This window comes from Stenella coeruleoalba (assembly GCF_951394435.1).
Source record: "Stenella coeruleoalba genome assembly, chromosome: 9".
NCBI lineage: Eukaryota > Metazoa > Chordata > Mammalia > Artiodactyla > Delphinidae > Stenella > Stenella coeruleoalba.
In genome coordinates, this window is record NC_137155.1 from 102,712,489 (window position 1) to 102,731,594 (window position 19,106).

A 19,106-nucleotide genomic window follows, 5' to 3' on the forward strand; every position below is an offset into this window, starting at 1 on the left:
CTTTAAATGTATTTGTGCAGAATGTGATTCTTTGGCTAGATAATAGGGCAAGTAAAAATGGTACTTAAAAGTATCTTTCTCTGTTCCCTATTTGTAAGCCCTAACTTAAGAAAGCTTAGTGTTTGAAAACATGAGTTTTCTAGTAACTGAAAAGTTAGGATTATTCCCAGTACAAAAACGATTTTTCTGTTCATTTTAGAGATTGGTTTCCTAAAGCAGTGAGCTCCCTTATTTCCTTAAGACCCCTCCCCCCAACAAAAGGTTAATTTTATATAGAAGAAGAATATTCAGTGAGAAAGAGAAGCTACTACAGTATTTGGTATACTAGAAATTCACATAAATTTGTACTCATCACTTTGTATACTCCTGGTGATAGAAATACCAGTTTCAGGTTCTGTATACAGATGCTTGCACTTATCTGATTGTATAAAGCTGCTTACCTACTCTTTGTAATGGAATTGAAATACCTTGCTACCGGAATATATATGTCGTCTCATATGATATGTGTTTCTTGACAAATGGTGTCTTTTAACATTCTGAATACAAATAAAAACAATCATTTTGTGATATCATTGATTAATGTTAAGAACACTCCACTCTAAAAAGAATGAAATGATGGTCTGGCATCCCCCATTTCTGACCCTTCCATCTGCATGTGGACTAGTGAGTTCTTTTCAAAATCTGGAAGGGCATTTGGTCACTTTCAGTCTTCTTTACATTCAAATATATGATGTCATCCTTAAATATGAAGAACACTAACTCATATTTGTGACAGTCTTGACCATTGTAGAACCCGATTCACAGTCGTTGATCTGTATTTTGAATTACAGATTGGATTAGATATGGAATTTTGGGCTTTTACCTGAGTTACGATCTTAAGTAGTGAGCTTTTATCCTCAACCAGGATTCTGGGAATTAAATACCTTAGAGAAAATGTGACTGTTTCTCAGTTTTCCCAAGGATGGTACAAAACTACGTACTTAGGAAATACATTCATTCATTACATAAAAAGGACCCCATTGGGTAAAAGGGCTTAATTCTCTCACAGAATGCAGTTGGGAAGGGTTTCTAGCACATGCATGTGTAAGGGAAAGATTTATTTTGAATGGAAATGTCAAAAGCCATCTCTAAGACGTGGGTGTCATTGACCAGTTACCCTGAAGTGTCAGCACAGCAGTTCAGAGCTGCCAGTTCTTTTGCCCTAGGAGGTGGACCTCAGATTCTCTTTGGAAGCAGTACAAGCAATAAATGAAAAACTATGTTTATTTTAGTTAGGCTTTGACAGTTCTTTCTGTATGAGGAGGCACCTAGATTTTTCCGTGTCCTCAGTTTCACTGGCACATGTAATATGTTAAACCATGTTTTACTGCTTTAACCTGAAGACCGTTGTTGTTATGCCCACGTAAAGTCCTCTTGAAGTAATGTCCTCGGCTAATTTTGCTTAAGGCAAAGGATCTTTGGGAAAAATATTTTCATCTAGTAATGAACAGTTTAAGGTCACCTAGTACCAGCAAAAGGATACTGCCTTCAGTTTACACGATGGTCCTTGTATTTGCCAGATTTTCACAAATTTCTTGATTCAGTTACCTGTTTAAAAAAGAAAAAAACTCAGACTGTCATTTGTTTTTATTTTGCCAAGTAAACTGTTTTATAGATACTCATTATGTATTCAACTATTATGAAATTATTTATATGTAAATATGTTTTTCTTAAGCACATTTTAGAAAGGGACAACACTGTAAAACCTCGTTACATTGAGCTATATCTCTTTACTTTGTAATATGGACATAGTTCAGAAAACACTTAAAGGGAAATTAACATTTCAGTTGAAGTTACAAATGTAATTTTCATCCTGTCATATTTTGGTGACCTTTTGTGACAGCTTGTCTCAATTGGAGGAAAGCATTTTTACTTGCTGATTAAAGATGTCATTTGAAACCATTTTATTACTGGGGATAGTGAAATTAATCTTGACACTTAGAACCACTAGCAAAATAATTGCTGATTCACTGCATAAAATGTGTATGTGAACCAATCATGTAGTCAAGATGAGAATAAAAGTGTGTGCTTGTTAAGAAGAGATTAAATTTTCTTTTGTATGGAGTCAAAGATTCATTTGAAAGGGAGGGGAATACCATAGAAACAATTTCAAGAAAATGAAATGTGGCTTAGAGGTTTTGGAAGAGTTTGGAGATGATTATGGAATCCAAGGTAGGAGATAAACTGGTAATATTTAAAATTTACCCTTCACTGTGGAAGAGGGCATAACAATCCTTCTTAGTAGAATTCAGTGAAATCTTTAGAAGGTATTCATTTATTAATGGAAGATATATTATCATAACTTAGATAATATTTTAAAATAAAGGAACCATATTTGAATAAGTTAGCATTTTTCTTCTAGGAATTCAGAATAATGTGCCAACTGAAGTTTCTTAGGGCCAGAGCCTATATGTTTCTTGTATCCCTAAAGCACTGGTCAGAGAGGTGAGCAGCCCCTACTGGGTGTCCCAGAAATATCTGCATTAATGAGTTTTTTTCTTTTCTGGCTTTGCTCTCATTTGCTGTAGCTTCCCTATCAGACTGCATGGATATAAGCCTTTCTTCACAGAGTAAAGTTGTTATTTAAAAAAACATGAATCTGAAAATCTGAAATGACAGTATTAAATAAGTTTCCATTTTTTATGAAATTAACTTAAGTATTTGACTCGAGAGTGATTTTATTAGTTCTGCTTTTAAAGCAGAACAATCAGGAATTTGTCATTTTTGAGTCTCTGTGTCACTGTGTATTAACTAATACTTGTCCTGGTTCCGCTTTAGAAGAGTGTCCTTGTTTAAGACTGGGGGAGCCAGGTCTTGACCAGCGTCATCCGCCATCACTGCAAGATGCCTAGCAGATTAAGGGCGGTGGTTGGGTTGAACTTCAGCTCCTCCTTTTTAGCTTCCCTCAGCACAAATGAAAACACTTTAAAATTTACAGGCGATCCTTGTATTTTATTACAAGGGAAAGGCATGTCTTCCATTTAACTGGTCTCACTCATGGGGCCTGAGTGTCTCTGTGATTGTATCCTACTTGATGCTGCTAGTTGAGTTGTTCGTAGTGGGTGAAGCACTCGCTGTTCCTAAGTTTCATCGTCATGTAGTTCTTTCCTGTTTTTCCCTATAAGTCTGACTTAGGCTATTCGAAGGTATCTAACACATGTGCATCTTTTCAAATAGAGCTTTCAGCAGAGGCCAAAGCTGCGCTGCTTGAATTCGAAGAAAGGGAGCGGCAGCATAAGCAGGGCCGCTACGGCTCGAGGCGGGGAGGAAGGAGAGGAGGTTCGTCCATGTGTCGTGGAGTGGGAGACCAGAGGAGAGAGAACACTGAGAGGGGAAGAGCCAAGGATCACAGGCCCGCCCTGCTGCCCACACAGCCACCTGTGGTGGTAAGTTGTGTAGTTTCATTGTGGGAGCTTTTGCAATTTCAGATGAAAATACGCTTTTGTGTGGGTATCATATTTTGCATTTATCTTAGTCTGAAATTAAAATTGAGTAAAAGGCATAATGGCTCAAGTTTCTTTGTAATCTGTAGTATGATTTCGTGTATGGTCACACACATTCAGTCCTCTAGTATTCAGGTAGTGCAAACTAATTCTCTGCACATTACTGATAAAGAGAGAGGCGATAAGGAGACCTGGTGTCCCCCCGTGGCCGAACCACACGGGAGCCTTGCTTTTACCTTCTGCTTGTGGAGACGTGCTGCTCCTGCGAGCACCATTCTGAAAATACTGGACGTCTTACATCTAGAATCTGGCAGTAATGGCGTATTTTATAAAATATTTTTTCTTATACACCGCTTACCGTAGGTTTTTCCTTAAATGTAGCAGTTTCTCTTACAAGTAACTATCATATCCTGTCCATAAAAATGGAGATTGTCATATCCATAAAAAGTTTTCATAATTTAGGAAGAAATCAAGTACTTGTAATTTCAGCTTCATTTGAATTTCCTCTGTATTTCAAAGATGAGGCATCTCAGGAATAAAGACAGGAATCGTAGTGATTTGTTGTTGTTGTTGTTCCTTCAGTTAGCGTCAGGATCTTACAGCTTTTTCCTTCAGAAGTCAGTCTTCACGGACAGATTCATTTAATATAAATATGTGTCCACACTGTCTACCCTCCTACATTATTACCTGAGTTTAGGGGAAAACCACACTTTGCCTCCGTGTACAAATGTTATGTTTCAGGAGGCATTCATTTGTGAAATAACAAAGTAGAAAAGATGACTTACTGTTTTTTGTTTTGTTTTATTATTATTATTTTTAATGAATTTTTATTGGAGTATGGTTGCTTTGCAGTGTTGTGTTAGCCTCCACTGCACAGCAGAATGACTCAGCCGTACACATACAGATATCCCCTCCCTTTTGGACTTCCCTCCCATTTAGGTTACCACAGTGCATCAGGTAGAGTTCCCTGTGCTGTACGGTGCGTTCCCGTCAGTTGTCTATTTTATACATAGTATCAATAATGTAAATGTGTCAGTCCCAGTCTCCCAGTCCCTCCCACCCCACTCCTTTCCCCCTTGGTATCCAGACATTTGTCCTCTAAGGATGACTTAACTGTTTTAGCAGGAGAATTCTAATTTTGATCTACAGGGAAGAGAGGTAGGTGGGTTGATTACAGCATAAAGAGGTTGATGATATTAATAACTGCTGTCTGCTCATACAACTGTTCTTAAGCTTCTCTGATAGCGAGAAGACTGGCCCTTCAGTTTTTTCTTTTTCTTCTCCATCCCGTCTCCTCGCCCCCAACCTCCACTTGCCGTGTACTAAACAGCCAACTCCGTTATTTTGGCCTCCTGGAGGGGAACCAGCCACACAGGAGACCAGTTTTTGCATAATTGTGTCTCCATGATCCTGGAAAAGTAACAGAACTCCCTGTTTTCTTATCTACATAGAGGAAGTATGCACCCATACGTGCCTCCTTCAGAGAGGCTCAACTGCGAGATCTGTGAGTGCTTTAAAAACGTTGCCCAAGTGTCAGTTGACCTGAGTCCCTCCCGACAGTGATGCCGTATCTGTGGAATTCTGTAGATGCTATAGGGCTCCCAGTGAGCTGGGACTGAACCCACTCCTGGAGCTTTGGCATATATGCTCTATGCTCATCTTCGCTAGTCAGTGGTGTTTTAAAGCTGCAGTTTACTGAAACGGTCACAACTGTCTGAAATGGCCTTAACCTCGCTCACACTTGGGTCCCTCCTTGATCCTGGCCACTCCCCACCCCAGAGCTGTCTCTTTGACTCTTCACCCTCAGAGTTCTGGAAAGAATAACCTTTGCTCACCGTCTTTGCTTGTGTCCATTTTCTCGGTCCGTCCCTTGCTGCCTGGACTTCGTGCCTTTCCCTCTCCCGGATGTGCTTCCAGAATCGCCACCTGACGTTTGCAGTCCGTCCTGTTGGACTGCACTCTGGGACCTTGGGCATCACCCACGAGCTCCTCTTTCTTGAGCCTTTCTTATTTTGAGTGTCTGAGCTTGGGGTGTACTCTCTTCTCTTCCAGCAGGGCCCCTTCTGTCTCTCCTGTTCCTCTGGCTGCGTTGTTCTCAGGCCTCTTTTTAGTCAGAGCTCTCAGTCAGCAGCATTGACCTTCCTGCCATCTGCTGTCTCCACACGAGTCTGGGTCTGTAGCCCTAGCCTCTTGCCAGCTCAGTTTCTTCATTTCCTAGCTGCCCTGGGCCTCTCTGCATGGGTGTCGCCCAGGCCCTAAATTCCCCTTGTTTAAAACACACGATTTCCTTAAAAATCCTTCATGCTCTTGAGTGAATGGCCCTGCACTGTGCTCATTCCCAGTTCTGTTCAGATTTAGCTTAGCTGTCCCTCTGTCAGCGTGCTTTCCGTGTGGATTCAGTGGTGAATGAGATAGAAAAGACTCCCGCACCATGTGCAAATGTGCACATTACAGATGTCATGAGTCAGAGGAGGGAACAGACTGGTTTCTGGGAGCATATGTATGTATCCACGGATTTAAGCCGTTTCCAGAATCTTTAGAGAAGTCCTCCCTGAGGAAGGATAGGTTAGACAGGGTCATGTACACTTTGGTTTCAAAATTCTCATTGTTCCGTTGAAATGTCTTCTTCCTGCTGCTCTTGTTCAGACCGCGGCCGTTTCTTCCATTCAGCTCCCACCGTAGCCTGTTAAATGGTCTGTCTTGTTCCATCCTCTTTCCTCTCGTCCATCTCACACACTGTTAGTCATCGGCGTCATGCATGCTGTGACAGCTGAGAAGCCTCCGTAATTTGGCGTCATCCCGGGGAAAACAGCTCATTATACGAGACACTTTGGTCGGTAGTAGCCTGCTGCCTCTACTGCTGCGTGTGGCCAGTTTGGTTAGTGGCTACAAGCAGGACTTGTGGAATCAGATTCTCTGCTCTTCTGCTTACCAGCCACTTGATCTTGTAAAAGGAGAGTCCTAACGGGGGCCCACTGCATAGGGTGGTTGGGAGTGAGTCAGTTACTCCACATACTGACCTCTGAGTAGGTGCTTAAAACACAAGAGCCCGGTGCTCTGCAGCTGTTGCTGTGGGTGGTGGTTTCCTGCTCTCCAGCGAGTCTTCCATGAAACAGCCCGAGATCCTTGACCACCTTGAGGGTGTATTTTCCCACCTTCGCATCCTCCGGTCTTCAGATGTGGCTGTAGCCACACTGGTCTCCCCCTCGTGTACCCAGCAGGCATGTGTTTCTGCCTCTGCTGCTCTCTGGTGATTCTGTTCCCCTCCTGCCATGGTACGTCTCCTTCCCCTCCTTCCTGGTTCGGATGCCGTCTTCTCAGGAGCTTCCCCCCACTCCTTTCAGGGAGCCCTTTGTCCTTTTCTGCAGCCTGGTTTCTAGCAGGGTTGTTTGTGCATGTTCTCGCCTGGCTCCCTAGGCTTTCTCAAAGGGGGGCAGGGCTGGCTGTGCAGGGACAGCCCAGGGCAGGTTGTGTTCCGTCCCCAGCGCAGCGCTTGGCTCGCGGTGGGCAGTTTTGATGGTGGAACTGCACTTTTTTTGCTTTTGGAATCCATGCGTGTTATTCTGGGGCTGCGGTTTTCCCTCCTGGCCCTGAGGTCGACTCGTGTTGTCCGGCAGTGGCCCTTACTGTGAGCAGGCGAGCAGCTTATTTATCCTGCTGTTTTACACAAGCTGCTCCTGTAAACTTATTTCTAAGTCGTAACTTCACAGTTCAGTCGATGTGAAATCTGTAAGGCACTGGCTTTTTTTCTTCTGAGCGTTGATCTCTGTGAATGTGTCTCTTTTCCGGTACTCTTCAGGCGCACTCTCCGAGGTTAATTCCTCCTCCACAGCCTCAGCCTCCCCCTCCGCCGCCACCACCACCGCCTCAGCAGCAGCCGATCAGAAGTCTGTTCCAGCAGCAGCAGCTCCAGCCTCTGCTTCCCCTGCAGCATCCCCACCATCCCTCCCCTCCTCAAGGGATGCACCTGCCGCCCCAGATTGAGGCCCCGAGGGCGATGATGACCCCTCCTCCTGTGACTCCACAGCAGCCCAAGAACATACACATAAATCCCCACTTCAAGGGGGCAGTGGTGACGCCCGTTCAAGGTACGTGTCTCCGTTGCTGTTGTAAAGTTCCAGGTTCTTCTGGCAGATCATTCTCACGTGCAGATCTGTAAGGACCATGTGGATTCCCTGACTCTTCCCCCACCACTCAGATGCGTGCTGCCTGGCCAGGCCACGCTTGTCTGCTGCAACACGTGCGTCTCTTGTTGTATCATTCAGTGGCGGGTACTGAGAAGGCACAGTAAATGTAAAGGGCATCAGAGGTAATTGTGGAAGTGCCTGATTGGTGTTCTTCATAAATTCCCAGGTGGGGGTGTTTGCAAAGTGAATGTGCCCTTCAGGTTCTACTCGGTGTGCTTGCTTTGAGTTCCAGAGGTACAAACCCATCTTTTAGTTATTAATTCTAAGTGAATAACCTCTTCTGTTATGATTACAGATGCATGTTCCCGAAGCTGGGAAACTAGTTTTGAGCAGTTGATATGGAGCATATCTTCATGCATCTGTTCAACACAGTGTTGATTGAGATCCTGCTCTCCCTGGCATTGGAGATATATTGGTGAACAAAACAGACAGTGCTTTCTGCAGTTGTGACCTGGCTTTCTAGTAGAGGCAGTGAGCAGAGCAGTAAACGTCATAAAATAAGAACGCTGGGTGGCGTGTTAGAGGACAAGCATACGGTGACACACATGCGCAGGGTTGGGGGCATCGGGGTGGGCTTCAGCTTTCCATGGGGTGGTGAGGGCCGGCTTCATTAAGAAGGGAAGAGTTGAAGGTCCAGGAGCTAGTGACGTGCAGAGGGGTCGGCAAGTACAGGGGCTCTTACTTCTGGTGAGACTATGCTTTTTGTGTTCAAGTAACTAAAAAGAGACCATGTAACATTAAAAGAGTGATAAAGGTGGAAAGAAGTGCGGAACCTGGGTCAGGTAGGACCTGGGAACCATCCTGAGAGCTTTGGCTTTTGTTCTGAACGATGTGGGCTGTGATTAGAGCAATTCGAGCAGAGGAATAACGTGATCTGGTGTATGTTTTAAAAGGGTTATTCTTGCTGCCGTGTTGAGAGTGGGCTTGTTAGGGTGGCAGGGGTGGAGACCAGGCATTCAGCTAGGAGGTGACCACGGTAATCCAGGTAACAAATGACATGGCTCAGGTCAGGGTGGTGGTGGTGGTTAGGGGTCAGATGCTGGATGTAATTCAAGATGGAGCCGTTGGGCCGGATGAGCATGAGAGGGGAGAAGAGGCGGAATGATGCTGAGGGGGCCTGAGCATTTGAGGGGTGGAGTTGCCGTCACCTGAGAGCCCTTGGGGGAGAGCAGGTTTTGAGGAGCAGCACAGCAAAAGTTCTGTGCTGGAGATGCCACCTAGACGTGCAGGTGGAAGTGTCACGTATGAAGTTACTAGGAAGAGTTGAGACGAGGGGTCTGGGCGCAAAGCAGAGGTGGGGGTTTGTTGGCACAGAGGTGGACCTAGAGTCTGCACCCAGTGGGAGACCCAGGCGTCATCGTGTCGGGGAGACTGAGGCCTGGAACCTGGGGCCCTCGACGTGATAGGCGGGGGCCCGCAGGGAGTCGGAAACCCAAGGAGTGTAGAGGATGGGGGCAGCAGGGGACCCACTGCTGCCAGGTCGTTGGGGACGGGCTTCAGGCCGCGTGCTGCACGTGGCGGTAGAGGGGTCTTTGGGGTTTTGACAGAGTGGTTTTGGTGAAGTGGTGGCAGTACATGCCTCACTGAGGTGGGTTTGAGAGGGAACGGGCGCACAGAAATGGGAGATGGTTGTACTGACAGTTGTCAAAGGTGTCCTGTTGAGACAGAAGCTGGGGAGTGGAGGTGCTGGGCAGCATTGGCGCCCACTCGAGCTGTGGGTCCTGACCGGAGACCCGGCCGCGTGCTTGCACGCTCTTCTCCAGCCACACTCACCTTTCTGTGTCAGGTGCAGCCTAGACAGAGCTGGACTTGCTGGAGTCCAGGTGTTGGCAAAGCAGTAGAGAAGGCGCTTTGCTCATAATGAAGGGCTGTGGCGGGTATGGTGACAAGGGGCCAGGAGATCTTTGAGGGTCCAACAGTTGGAGGAGCTGGGGTCCTGGAGGAAGAGGAGTGGAAAGGTAGAAGGTAGTGCGGCAAGAAGGGGGACTCGTAGAGATTGCGTACGGTCGTGGATAATGCCCAGGTCTCAAGTGTGGTGGAGCTGGGACAGAGGCTGGCGGCCGGGCGCCTGGTGGCAGGGTGCTGGAGCCTGAGCATCGCTGCCGAGGCCTGAGGCAGGGCTGGTGTTGAAGACGGTGAGCTAGGAGCTGGACTCTGAGACACAGGAAGGAAAGAGCAGTGGTGTGACCAGTACGTGGGCAGCAGTGGGGGTTCCTGGGCCGTGTTGTCCGATAACATGAGATCCAAATCTGGGGTCTGAAACAGCAGTGAGGACCGAGAAGGATCCCCCACCCCCACCCCCGCTCCAGAGCCAGCGGGAAGAAGGCTGAGGGAGACAAACAGCCTCATCCTTTGGGAGAGTTAGATTTCCATTAGACCAAGAAGGGGAAGAGCTGAGGCCATCACAGCTTCTGCTGATGGTGAACTTGGAATTCGAAAGGGTCAGGAAGTTCCAGAAGTTGGAGAGAGGCCTGAGATAGGACTTGGAGTATGGGAGAAAGCCAGGGCCTGGCGTCACCATGAAACTGCTGTGGCCTTGGAGCAGAGGGCTGTGAGGGCAGCTGGCTGGCCGTGGGTGTCAGTGTCCGTGTGTGGCTCTAGGAGTTGCTCTTGTTTTACACACCCAGGAGGGTCAGAGTCGGGTTGGTACCTGTGGGTCCCTGAGCCTCCTGCCCTGGCCCCTTCCCTTGTCCCCATGCTGTGCTGGAGTCACTCGTTGGCCTCACCCCCTCCCAGGGCTCTTAGCTCCCAGGGGCAGGCAGTATGGCTGCTGCACTTAACCTTTGTAGTCCCTGCAGCTAGTGCACCGGTGGCCTGGGTCTCCTTCAGCAGCTGTGGGATGAAGGAACCAGCACACGCTGCGTGAAGGGGGAGGATGACTCATTGGGGAAGCCTGTTCCACAGCGGCTTCCCAAGACATGCAACTGCAGTAAATCTAATTTGTCGAAATAATTTTACTGATGTCAGCATCTGTTACTGTGTATTTCTTTCTAAAATTGAATGGAAAACTGGCAGTTGGTAAGGTGCACAGATTTTCTTTAGCTTAATGAAAATAAAGTGTTGGAACTACACAGTGGGAAAGCTATAAGGAAACCCCAAGCTGTCCTCTAGGCATGAAAATAGTGTGCCTTGCCAGAGTCAGTTGCCAGATGGGTACAGAATGCAGGCCTTGCATCCCAGTGCTTGTGCCTGATTCAGTAGATACAAGATCAGCTTTCTGACAAGAGTTTTTAAACTCTTAGAACCAGCTAAATGTGTTCTCCTCATGAAGCCAGGCGACTCAGTGCCCCACCCACGTTCCTTCTCTTTAACGTACCTTTGATCTTGAGAACCCTGACACAGGGAGAGAGAGAAATTGCCTTTGCAGGGTATACACTCAGAACACTGTCGAAGCAGTTGTTTATTCGATATTAAATGAACGAGCTTAATGAAATAGAAAGCCGACGTTATTCTTGAGAGAGGCTGAATGTCTAGTGGTCTCTTGTACATGAGAGAGAGATTAACCCGTGATTCTCAGAGCCTCAGGCAATTAAAAGATATTTTAAAAAACTGTTTTTAGGGCTTCCCTGGTGGCACAGTGGTAGAGAGTCCGCCTGCCAATGCAGGGGACACGGGTTCGTGCCCCTGGTCCGGGAAGATCCCACATGCCCGGAGCGGCTGGGCCCATGAGCCATGGCTTCTGGGCCTGCGCGTCTGGAGCCTGTGCTCCGCAATGGGAGAGGCCACAACAGTGAGAGGCCCGCATGCCGCAACAACAACAAAAAAAACAACTGTTTTTAAAAAATTTAAAAATGTATGCACACCATTGCCTGATAGCACATATTTTCTTTTCAAGGATGAAGAGTGTTCTATCATATTGTAATTAACGAGTTTTGGTGGAAATTTAACTTGTTTTCCAGATTTTCAGTATTAGAACTGTGGTAATGAATTGAAACATTAATCAATTTAGTTCATTAATTCGTGGGATAATATGGGAAATAGATATTAAATATCAAATATAAAGAGTTCAGGGTTCAACTAGAATGATCTGTTAGCATTACAGGTTTTATTTTATTTATTTTTAAAATTTATTTATTTATTCATTCAGTCATGGCTACGTTGGGTCCTTGTTGCTGCATGCAACAAGTTGCAGCCAGTGGGGGCTACTCTTCGTTGTGGTGTGCGGACTTCTCATTGCGGTGGCTTATCTTGTTGTGGAGCATGGGCTCTAGGCGCCTGGGCTTCAGTAGTTGTGGCACGTGGGCTCAATAGTTGTGGCATGTGGGCTCAGTAGTTGTGGCACGTGGGCTCAGTAGTTGCGGCTCACAGGCTCTAGAGCTTAGGCTCAGTAGTTGTGGGGCATGGGCTTAGTTGCTCTGTGGCATGTGGGATCTTCCAGGACCAGGGCTCGAACCCATGTTCCCTGTGTTGGCAGGCAGATTCTTATCCACTGTACCACCAGGGAGGCCCTAGCATTACAGGTTTTAAATTCTCTCCTGTTCACAGTGAAGAAGGAGGCAGATAAGTAGAAGTGTTCTGCTTGCAAACCAGGTCGTGGGCTACGAGACTTCTGCAAAGATGCTTTGCAAACACGTTGGCAGTCTGACCACGGCCCCCCTGGGTTTGGCTAGATTTCTGATCTGCTTCTATCACACCTGTGCTCAGATGCTCTCTTCTGTCATCTTTTGTTCTTTTTCTCTTCTTTCTCTTTCCTTGCTTTTTACAGTTGATTAAAAAAAAATTGCCACCTCATCAGAAGGCTTCTGTGTAAGAAATCTATTAATTATGATGGGATTTCTTGCTCTCATCCATCCCCCCTCCCCCCGAACTTAGAGAGACTTAAAATACTTACCCTTTCATTGTGTTGGAATTATTTGATAGGAATTGTTGTTTAAATACCAAGTTTATAAATAAGTGGTACATATTCTTGGAGATCTGTGTATTTTCTATTTGGTAGTTAATTTTAAAAACACTGTCTTTGTATTGTTTACTATGTAGTTTTTTTTCTTCCTCACTTTCATGATAATCTTCTGAGGTCAGAGATACTTTCTTTCTCCATTTCACAGTCTAATATTTTGCTTCAGGTATATAATCCATGTACCCCAGTGCCTGTTAGCTAGCTGTATAAAATTTTATATTGTCTTGCACAGTGACCCACTGTTACTTTGAAATTTTGACTCATTAGATTAGATTGTCAAGAGGGACGGACTTCTCCCATTTTTACATTTTATCAAAGGAAGTTTCTCTTGGTCTCACTTTTTGGCTTTGGTCAGGCAATTGACACAGGCCCTTACACTGTATCACTTTCAGTTGGACCTGTGGAAGTGTGATGTTAATTAGAAGCTGAGTTACGGAATTCTTTGAGTAATCATAATAACTAAAAAAAAAATTCATCCTTAGCACTCTATTTTTTTTTTTTTTTTTGTGGTACGCGGGCCTCTCACTGTTGTGGCCTCTCCCGTGGCTCTGGACGTGCAGGCTCAGCGGCCATGGCTCACGGGCCCAGCCGCTCGGTGGCATGTGGGATCTTCCCGGACCGGGGCATGAACCCGTGTCCCCTGCATCAGCAGGCGGACTCTCAACCAATGTGCCACTAGGGAAGCCCTGGCAGGACGTTTTAATGGAAGATATAGCAGGCTACCATGTAGCAGTCACCACTCGAGTGGGCATTTTTTTTCACCCCCAAAATCAAAATCACTATAAGGCATATGTTTTAAATAGCTTAAACATATCTGATTTAGCCCCATGGTGTGAAACTAGCATCTGGCTTCTTCCCTATGATAAAATGTCTGTTTTAAAATTATTTGGCTCCTTGTTCTTCTGGTAAGTTGATGAGAGTTCAGCCTGTTTAAACACAAAACTAAGACAAGCTGGTAGTCTTGGCATAGCAGGTTTTTGTGTAGGTCATTCTTTGTCACAATATCCTGGGTGTGTGTGTTTTCCTTTCTCTGCCTGCTTCACTTCCTCCTTCCCTCCTCCTCTCTCTTTCATGATCCTAGAGGATTTGGGTTTAAATTCGTATTTGATTGGAGTCAGAAAACATAACTCGGATTAGATAGCCTGGATAACCTGGGTATGGATGTCAAAAATAAAGTAGGTTTTTTATTGTAGAGGAATAATATCTCCTTTTGTTGCAAAATATTTTAATTCTAAATAAGAATTCACTGTTGAAATTTAAGCTTCTGCTCGTGCTATTGTATACTGAAGGCAGAAGTTCTCTCCCCTTTCCCTTTATGGAATTGTGAAAATATTCAGCACTTAGCTTAAGTGTAAACTTATTATATGTATTATACACATAGTATATATTTTTCATTAAGCTTAATACATTGTACTCCTTTTCTGGTGGGTTTGGATGTGTTTGTAATGAAAGGTGTTTTTCTTGCAGTGCCCTTGCTGCCAGTCCCGAGCCAGCCGAGACCTGCTGTGGGACCCCAGAGATTCCCGGTGAGTAGCAGCTGCCCCTTCTGCTCTGATAGGGATGAGCATGCCTTTATTAGGAAATATTACTATAGCAAATATAAGTGGTTCCAGCTAAGTATAAGTTGAAGGATTTGTAAATATTGACAATAAGTTTTGCAGTGGAAAATGTTTGTTAAAAGCTTAAGGTCAGTGGATTTTTGAGAATGGAATTAATTTTGTTTAACTGTAAAATTGTTGAATCAGGATCATCAGTAGAATGGCTTTCGTCTTAAAGAATATGAATTTTGATTTTATTGTTGCCTTATGTTGCTTTATGTTATGAAAAAGGGCCTTTATTATCGTGTGTGTGGGGGGAACATGTGCATTTGGGTAAGTACGGGTATGTGTGTGCAATTTTAGGGAATAATGATGAGATGTCTACTTGTTTTTACAAAAACCCTCAGAAGTCTTCATGAGCCATTGGTTTTATATTTTAAAATGGAGGTTTTCTTTTTAAAATATCTTTAAGAGAAAACACTCCTCCCCACACTTTCCTGTAGTTCCCATAACTTTATCCATTCTTGTAACATGTTTTAAGTAGAAGAAAAATGTCCATTAAATAGTTATATTTCGTTTTACTTGAGTTTTAGGTTTGATGTGTAGTTAGTTCATGGTTTTGTGAAATCAGTGAGAACGTGTTCTCTCTAAGAACAATTTTGAGGAAAAAAGGACCAGACCATAACTTTTTAATGTAGTTTGTATGTAAAACAGGTGTAGTTTTGTTGAGGCTAAACAATCTGATATCCAGGAAAGGCCTAAATGACCTATTTGACTCTAGCTTTGATGCTACAGTAGATACCATAGTTATGTGGGGCATTTAGCAAAAAGGTTTTAATGAAGGATATGTAGATGTGTAATCAGATGATTATTCAAAAAATCAGTATTGGATTTAAGTTTCAGAGTGTTTTTAAGAAAATTCCTTGATTTGTAATTATTATTTATGAATTATGATTTCTGAAACTGCTTCTTACTGCTTTCATACCCTGTATTAGCTAATTTTTAAAAATTACTTATCAAGTTCTAAAAACTAGTTATTTTTAAAAATTAGGTGATGTTTATTGAGTACAATTCTGTATTTGAAGCACTTGTCTAAATAGCTAAGATTTATTAATTGTATTACTCAAGGATAAGCGTGTATGATTTTAGTCATTAGATATATTTCTTTTGGTGAAGTAGTTTAACTGCTAGTTATTGTAAAGCACTGACATTTAAAAAACTGTACTTTTTGCTATTTTCAGGGTTGTGAGCTTCTGCGTTAGAATCCTCATTGGACTTGTGTTTGTGTTTTATTTGCAATATAGCGATAAAACTTGATGTGAAAAAGCAATTGTAGCTTAAATCATAAGGCAATGTTGTATGTAAATATAAAATTAGAATAATCATTTGCAGTTTTTATCTACTTAAAATTTTTGATTGTGCAGATATAATTGTATCTGATACTGGAAGAAGCAAACCTCATAATACTTGAGATTTTACAAGAGGATAATAAAACAGAATTTCTTTGTGAGAAATTGAACTTATTTTTAAGTTATATTGTACTCTGAGGGTAGTAAGTATTATTGAACTGCTCTTGGAAGTTTCTGCAAGGCGTAATGTTTTGTTACTGTTTTTAAGGTGGGATGTGTGTGGGGTGATGGGAAGGAGTTGGCCTAGAAATTAGTCATGTGTGTGATATAATTTCAGAAATATTTACTGCTGTTTATTATGTATCTTTTATTTATTTACTTATTTATTTATGGCTGCGTTGGGTCTTCGTTGCTGTGCACAGGCTTTCTCTAGTTGCGGCGAGCGGGGGCTACTCTTGGTTGCGGTGCGCGGGCTTCTCATTGCGGTGGCTTCTCTTGCTGCGGAGCATGGGCTCTAGGCACACGGGCTCAGTAGTTGTGGCTCGCGGGCTCTAGAGTGCAGGCTCAGTAGTTGCGGCGCGCGGGCTTAGTTGCTTCACGGCATGTGGGATCTTCCCGGACCGGGGCTCAAACCTGTGTCCCCTGCAGGCGGATTCTTAACCACTGCGCCAATATGTATCTTTAAGCCCCAAATGCTGTTTCTTAAGCTGAAGTTACAGTAAACTTGCGATCTTGAAAATGCAGTGCTCTACTTACTTCTACAATCAGTCTCCCTTAGAGAGAACAATCGGATTTGGAATCTGTTTTTTAAAAATTACATTAGAGCTGTTACGTTTCTTAATAGTCCATCAAAATATTGTTGGGAAGGGAGAATAACTCTAGGCCATCTCCTGTCATTTTACGTATGCCAAATTATTTTTTTTAAATATCTTTATGAGTATTAATTTTTAATTTTATGTAATTTTAAAGGTTTCTTTCCATTTACAGTTATTACAAAATATTGGCTACGTTCAGCATGTTGTACAGTGCATCCCTGAGCCTATGTTACACCCAGTCGTTTGTAATTCCCATTTCCGCACCCCTGTATACACCCCCCCGCCCCCGCCCTTAGCTGCTGGCTTGGTCTCCATATCTGTGAGTCCTGCTTCATTTTGGTTATATTCACTAGTTTGTTGTATTTTTTAGATTACACATATAAGTGTTATCGTACAGTATTTGTCTTTGTCTGACTTATTTCACTTAGCATAGTGCTTTCCAAGTCCACCCATGTTGCTGCAGATGGCAAAATTTCTTTTTTTTACGGCTGAGTAATATTCCATTGTATATACGTACCACATCTTCTTTACCCATTCATCTGTTGATGGACACTTAGGTTGCTTCCACGTCTTGGCAATTGTAAATACTGCTGCTGTGAACATTGGGGTGCATATATCTTTTCTGAGTAAAATTATTTTTTTCCTGGAATATTACTCAGCCATAAAAAGAAATGAAATTGAGCTATTTGTAATGAGGTGGATAGACCTAGAGTCTGTCATACAGAGTGAAGTAAGTCAGAAAGAGAAAGGCAAATACCGTATGCTAACACATATATATGGAATTTAAGAAAAAAAATGTCATGAAGAACCTAGGGGTAAGACAGGAATAAAGACACAGACCTACTGGAGAATGGACTTGAGGATATGCGGAGGGGGAAGGGTGAGCTGTGACAGGGCGAGAGAGAGGCATGGACATATATACACTAACAAATGTAAGTTAGATAGCTAGTGGGAAGCAGCCGCATGGCACAGGGATATCGGCTCGGTGCTTTGTGACCGCCTGGAGGGGTGGGATAGGGAGGGTGGGAGGGAGGGAGATGCAGGAGGGAAGAGATATGGGAACATATGTATATGTGTAACTGATTCACTTTGTTACAAAGCAGAAACTAACATACCATTGTAAAGCAATTATACCCCAATAAAGATGTTAAAAAATTATTTTTTTCCTTTTCTGCTAATAGATTATACTTGGATTTTTTATCAATGTAGGTATAGTTTTGTGACCATTTAGTGAGTTTCTCCTATGCAGAATGCTCTGCACAGAGCTAGTCCTTAAACTATAAAACGTATAAGCATAGGTCACTGAAGCCTAACAGTACTGTTGTGGCTTAACAAAGCCCCTTGGCAATTTCTTACTGATGGCAGTGTGCCCTGCAGGCTCTTTCTTGGTACTTTTCCGTAGGGGACTTCAGTCATTATTTGTTAAACTGAATTTTGCTTTGTAAAATGACTATACACACACACACGTGCATGCGAGCACGCACACACACACACGTTGGTAAAACATGTTAGGAAACCTTACTTCAGTTTCATCATAGGGTCTGTTTGAATCAGTGTACTTCCTTGGCACACAAAAAGATTTGAATTATACAGAAATGTATTGAGCAAAGCAAAGTTGATTTTGATCTTGTCTTTCCCCAGCCTAAGCCCCCTTTATGAATTCCCATTGCTTCTAGAGTAGGTCATGCTCTTGTTGACAGCTTCATACTTGTATTGATTTAAGGACCCGATTCATGTCTGTACAGAGTCCCAGGCATCCTGTGTCTTGTGGAGATGACCTGACTCCAGGCCTTGTGCACAGAAGTCCAGATAAATAGTTGTTAAATAAGCGTATACAGGGATTTAATGTTGAGTTATCTTGCTATTTATTAGGAACCTACATAAAATTAATAGTGTAGAGAAGGGGTGTATACTTTAATTTTTTACTTTTTGTTGTTTTCAAGAATACATAAATGATTTTGCACAGTAGAATTACATTATCCACATTTAACTATACAAGAATTCAGCTCTACCCGGTTGACTAAAGAGTGAAAAAGGCAGGCAGTAGACAGAAGTACCACTAGATTTCCCAGTTTTAAAGGGATTAGGATACAGTTGGTATTAATGCTAAGATATTCCTTCTCTTCCCCAACACTGGTAAACTTTACTTTGTTAATGGTCCAGTTTGTTTGGCAATTTTGTGAAAACTTGAGAACTAGTATGAAAACTTGAGAACTAATATGCCTAGAAATTGTAAGAACTAGTAAGAAAACTTGAGAACTAGTATGCCTAGAAATTGTACTAAGTGATAACACATCCAGTTTTTTAATTAAACAATCACAGAGGACTCTAGACAACCTAATATGAAACACAATTTTTTTACAGAATTATTCAGTTATTTTTTAAAATCACAATCTTAGACCAAAATATGGTATTCTAGGCTATGCTTAATATAGCAATACTAATATTTTTATTTCCTGTTAATGAATTTTATTTACAGAATTGAATAAACAGTTTCTGAAACAAAAGTTTGAATGTCAAAGTAATAAATATCATAAGAAAAGGATTCCTTATTTTTGATCATTTTAGAAAATACTGCTTAAGCTTTTAAGCTCACTGCCAGCACTTCTTTTGTCACGTTAGTCTTTGCATCCAGATGGGATTTTTTTCCCCCTTCTTCCTTTGTTTATGGAATTTAGTGAAGTGCTTTGTAATTTATGTTTCTAAAAATTAGATTCACTTATTTAATTTTAGTTACAGATATAGCCATTAGTGCTTTCTTCTCACTTAAGCTTTTATTCCCAGGACTATTTTAATTTTTCATATCAGAGTTATGAATCTTTTTTGGAATCGTAAGTA

The 19,106-nt window shown here is 42.9% G+C and overlaps 1 protein-coding gene across 5 annotated transcripts in view; it reads left to right on the top strand.

Moving 5' to 3' along the window:
- RBM33 (RNA binding motif protein 33) overlaps window positions 1-19,106 on the top strand; it is a 112,943-nt gene that overhangs the window by 43,189 nt on the left and 50,648 nt on the right. For all 5 annotated transcript variants that reach the window (XM_079931416.1, XM_079931417.1, XM_079931418.1 and 2 more), the window contains 3 exons: window positions 3,217-3,425; window positions 7,282-7,570; window positions 14,034-14,092. In XM_079931416.1, the coding sequence (XP_079787542.1) occupies window positions 3,217-3,425; window positions 7,282-7,570; window positions 14,034-14,092 (557 nt within the window). The remainder of the gene's footprint in view (window positions 1-3,216; window positions 3,426-7,281; window positions 7,571-14,033; window positions 14,093-19,106) is intronic.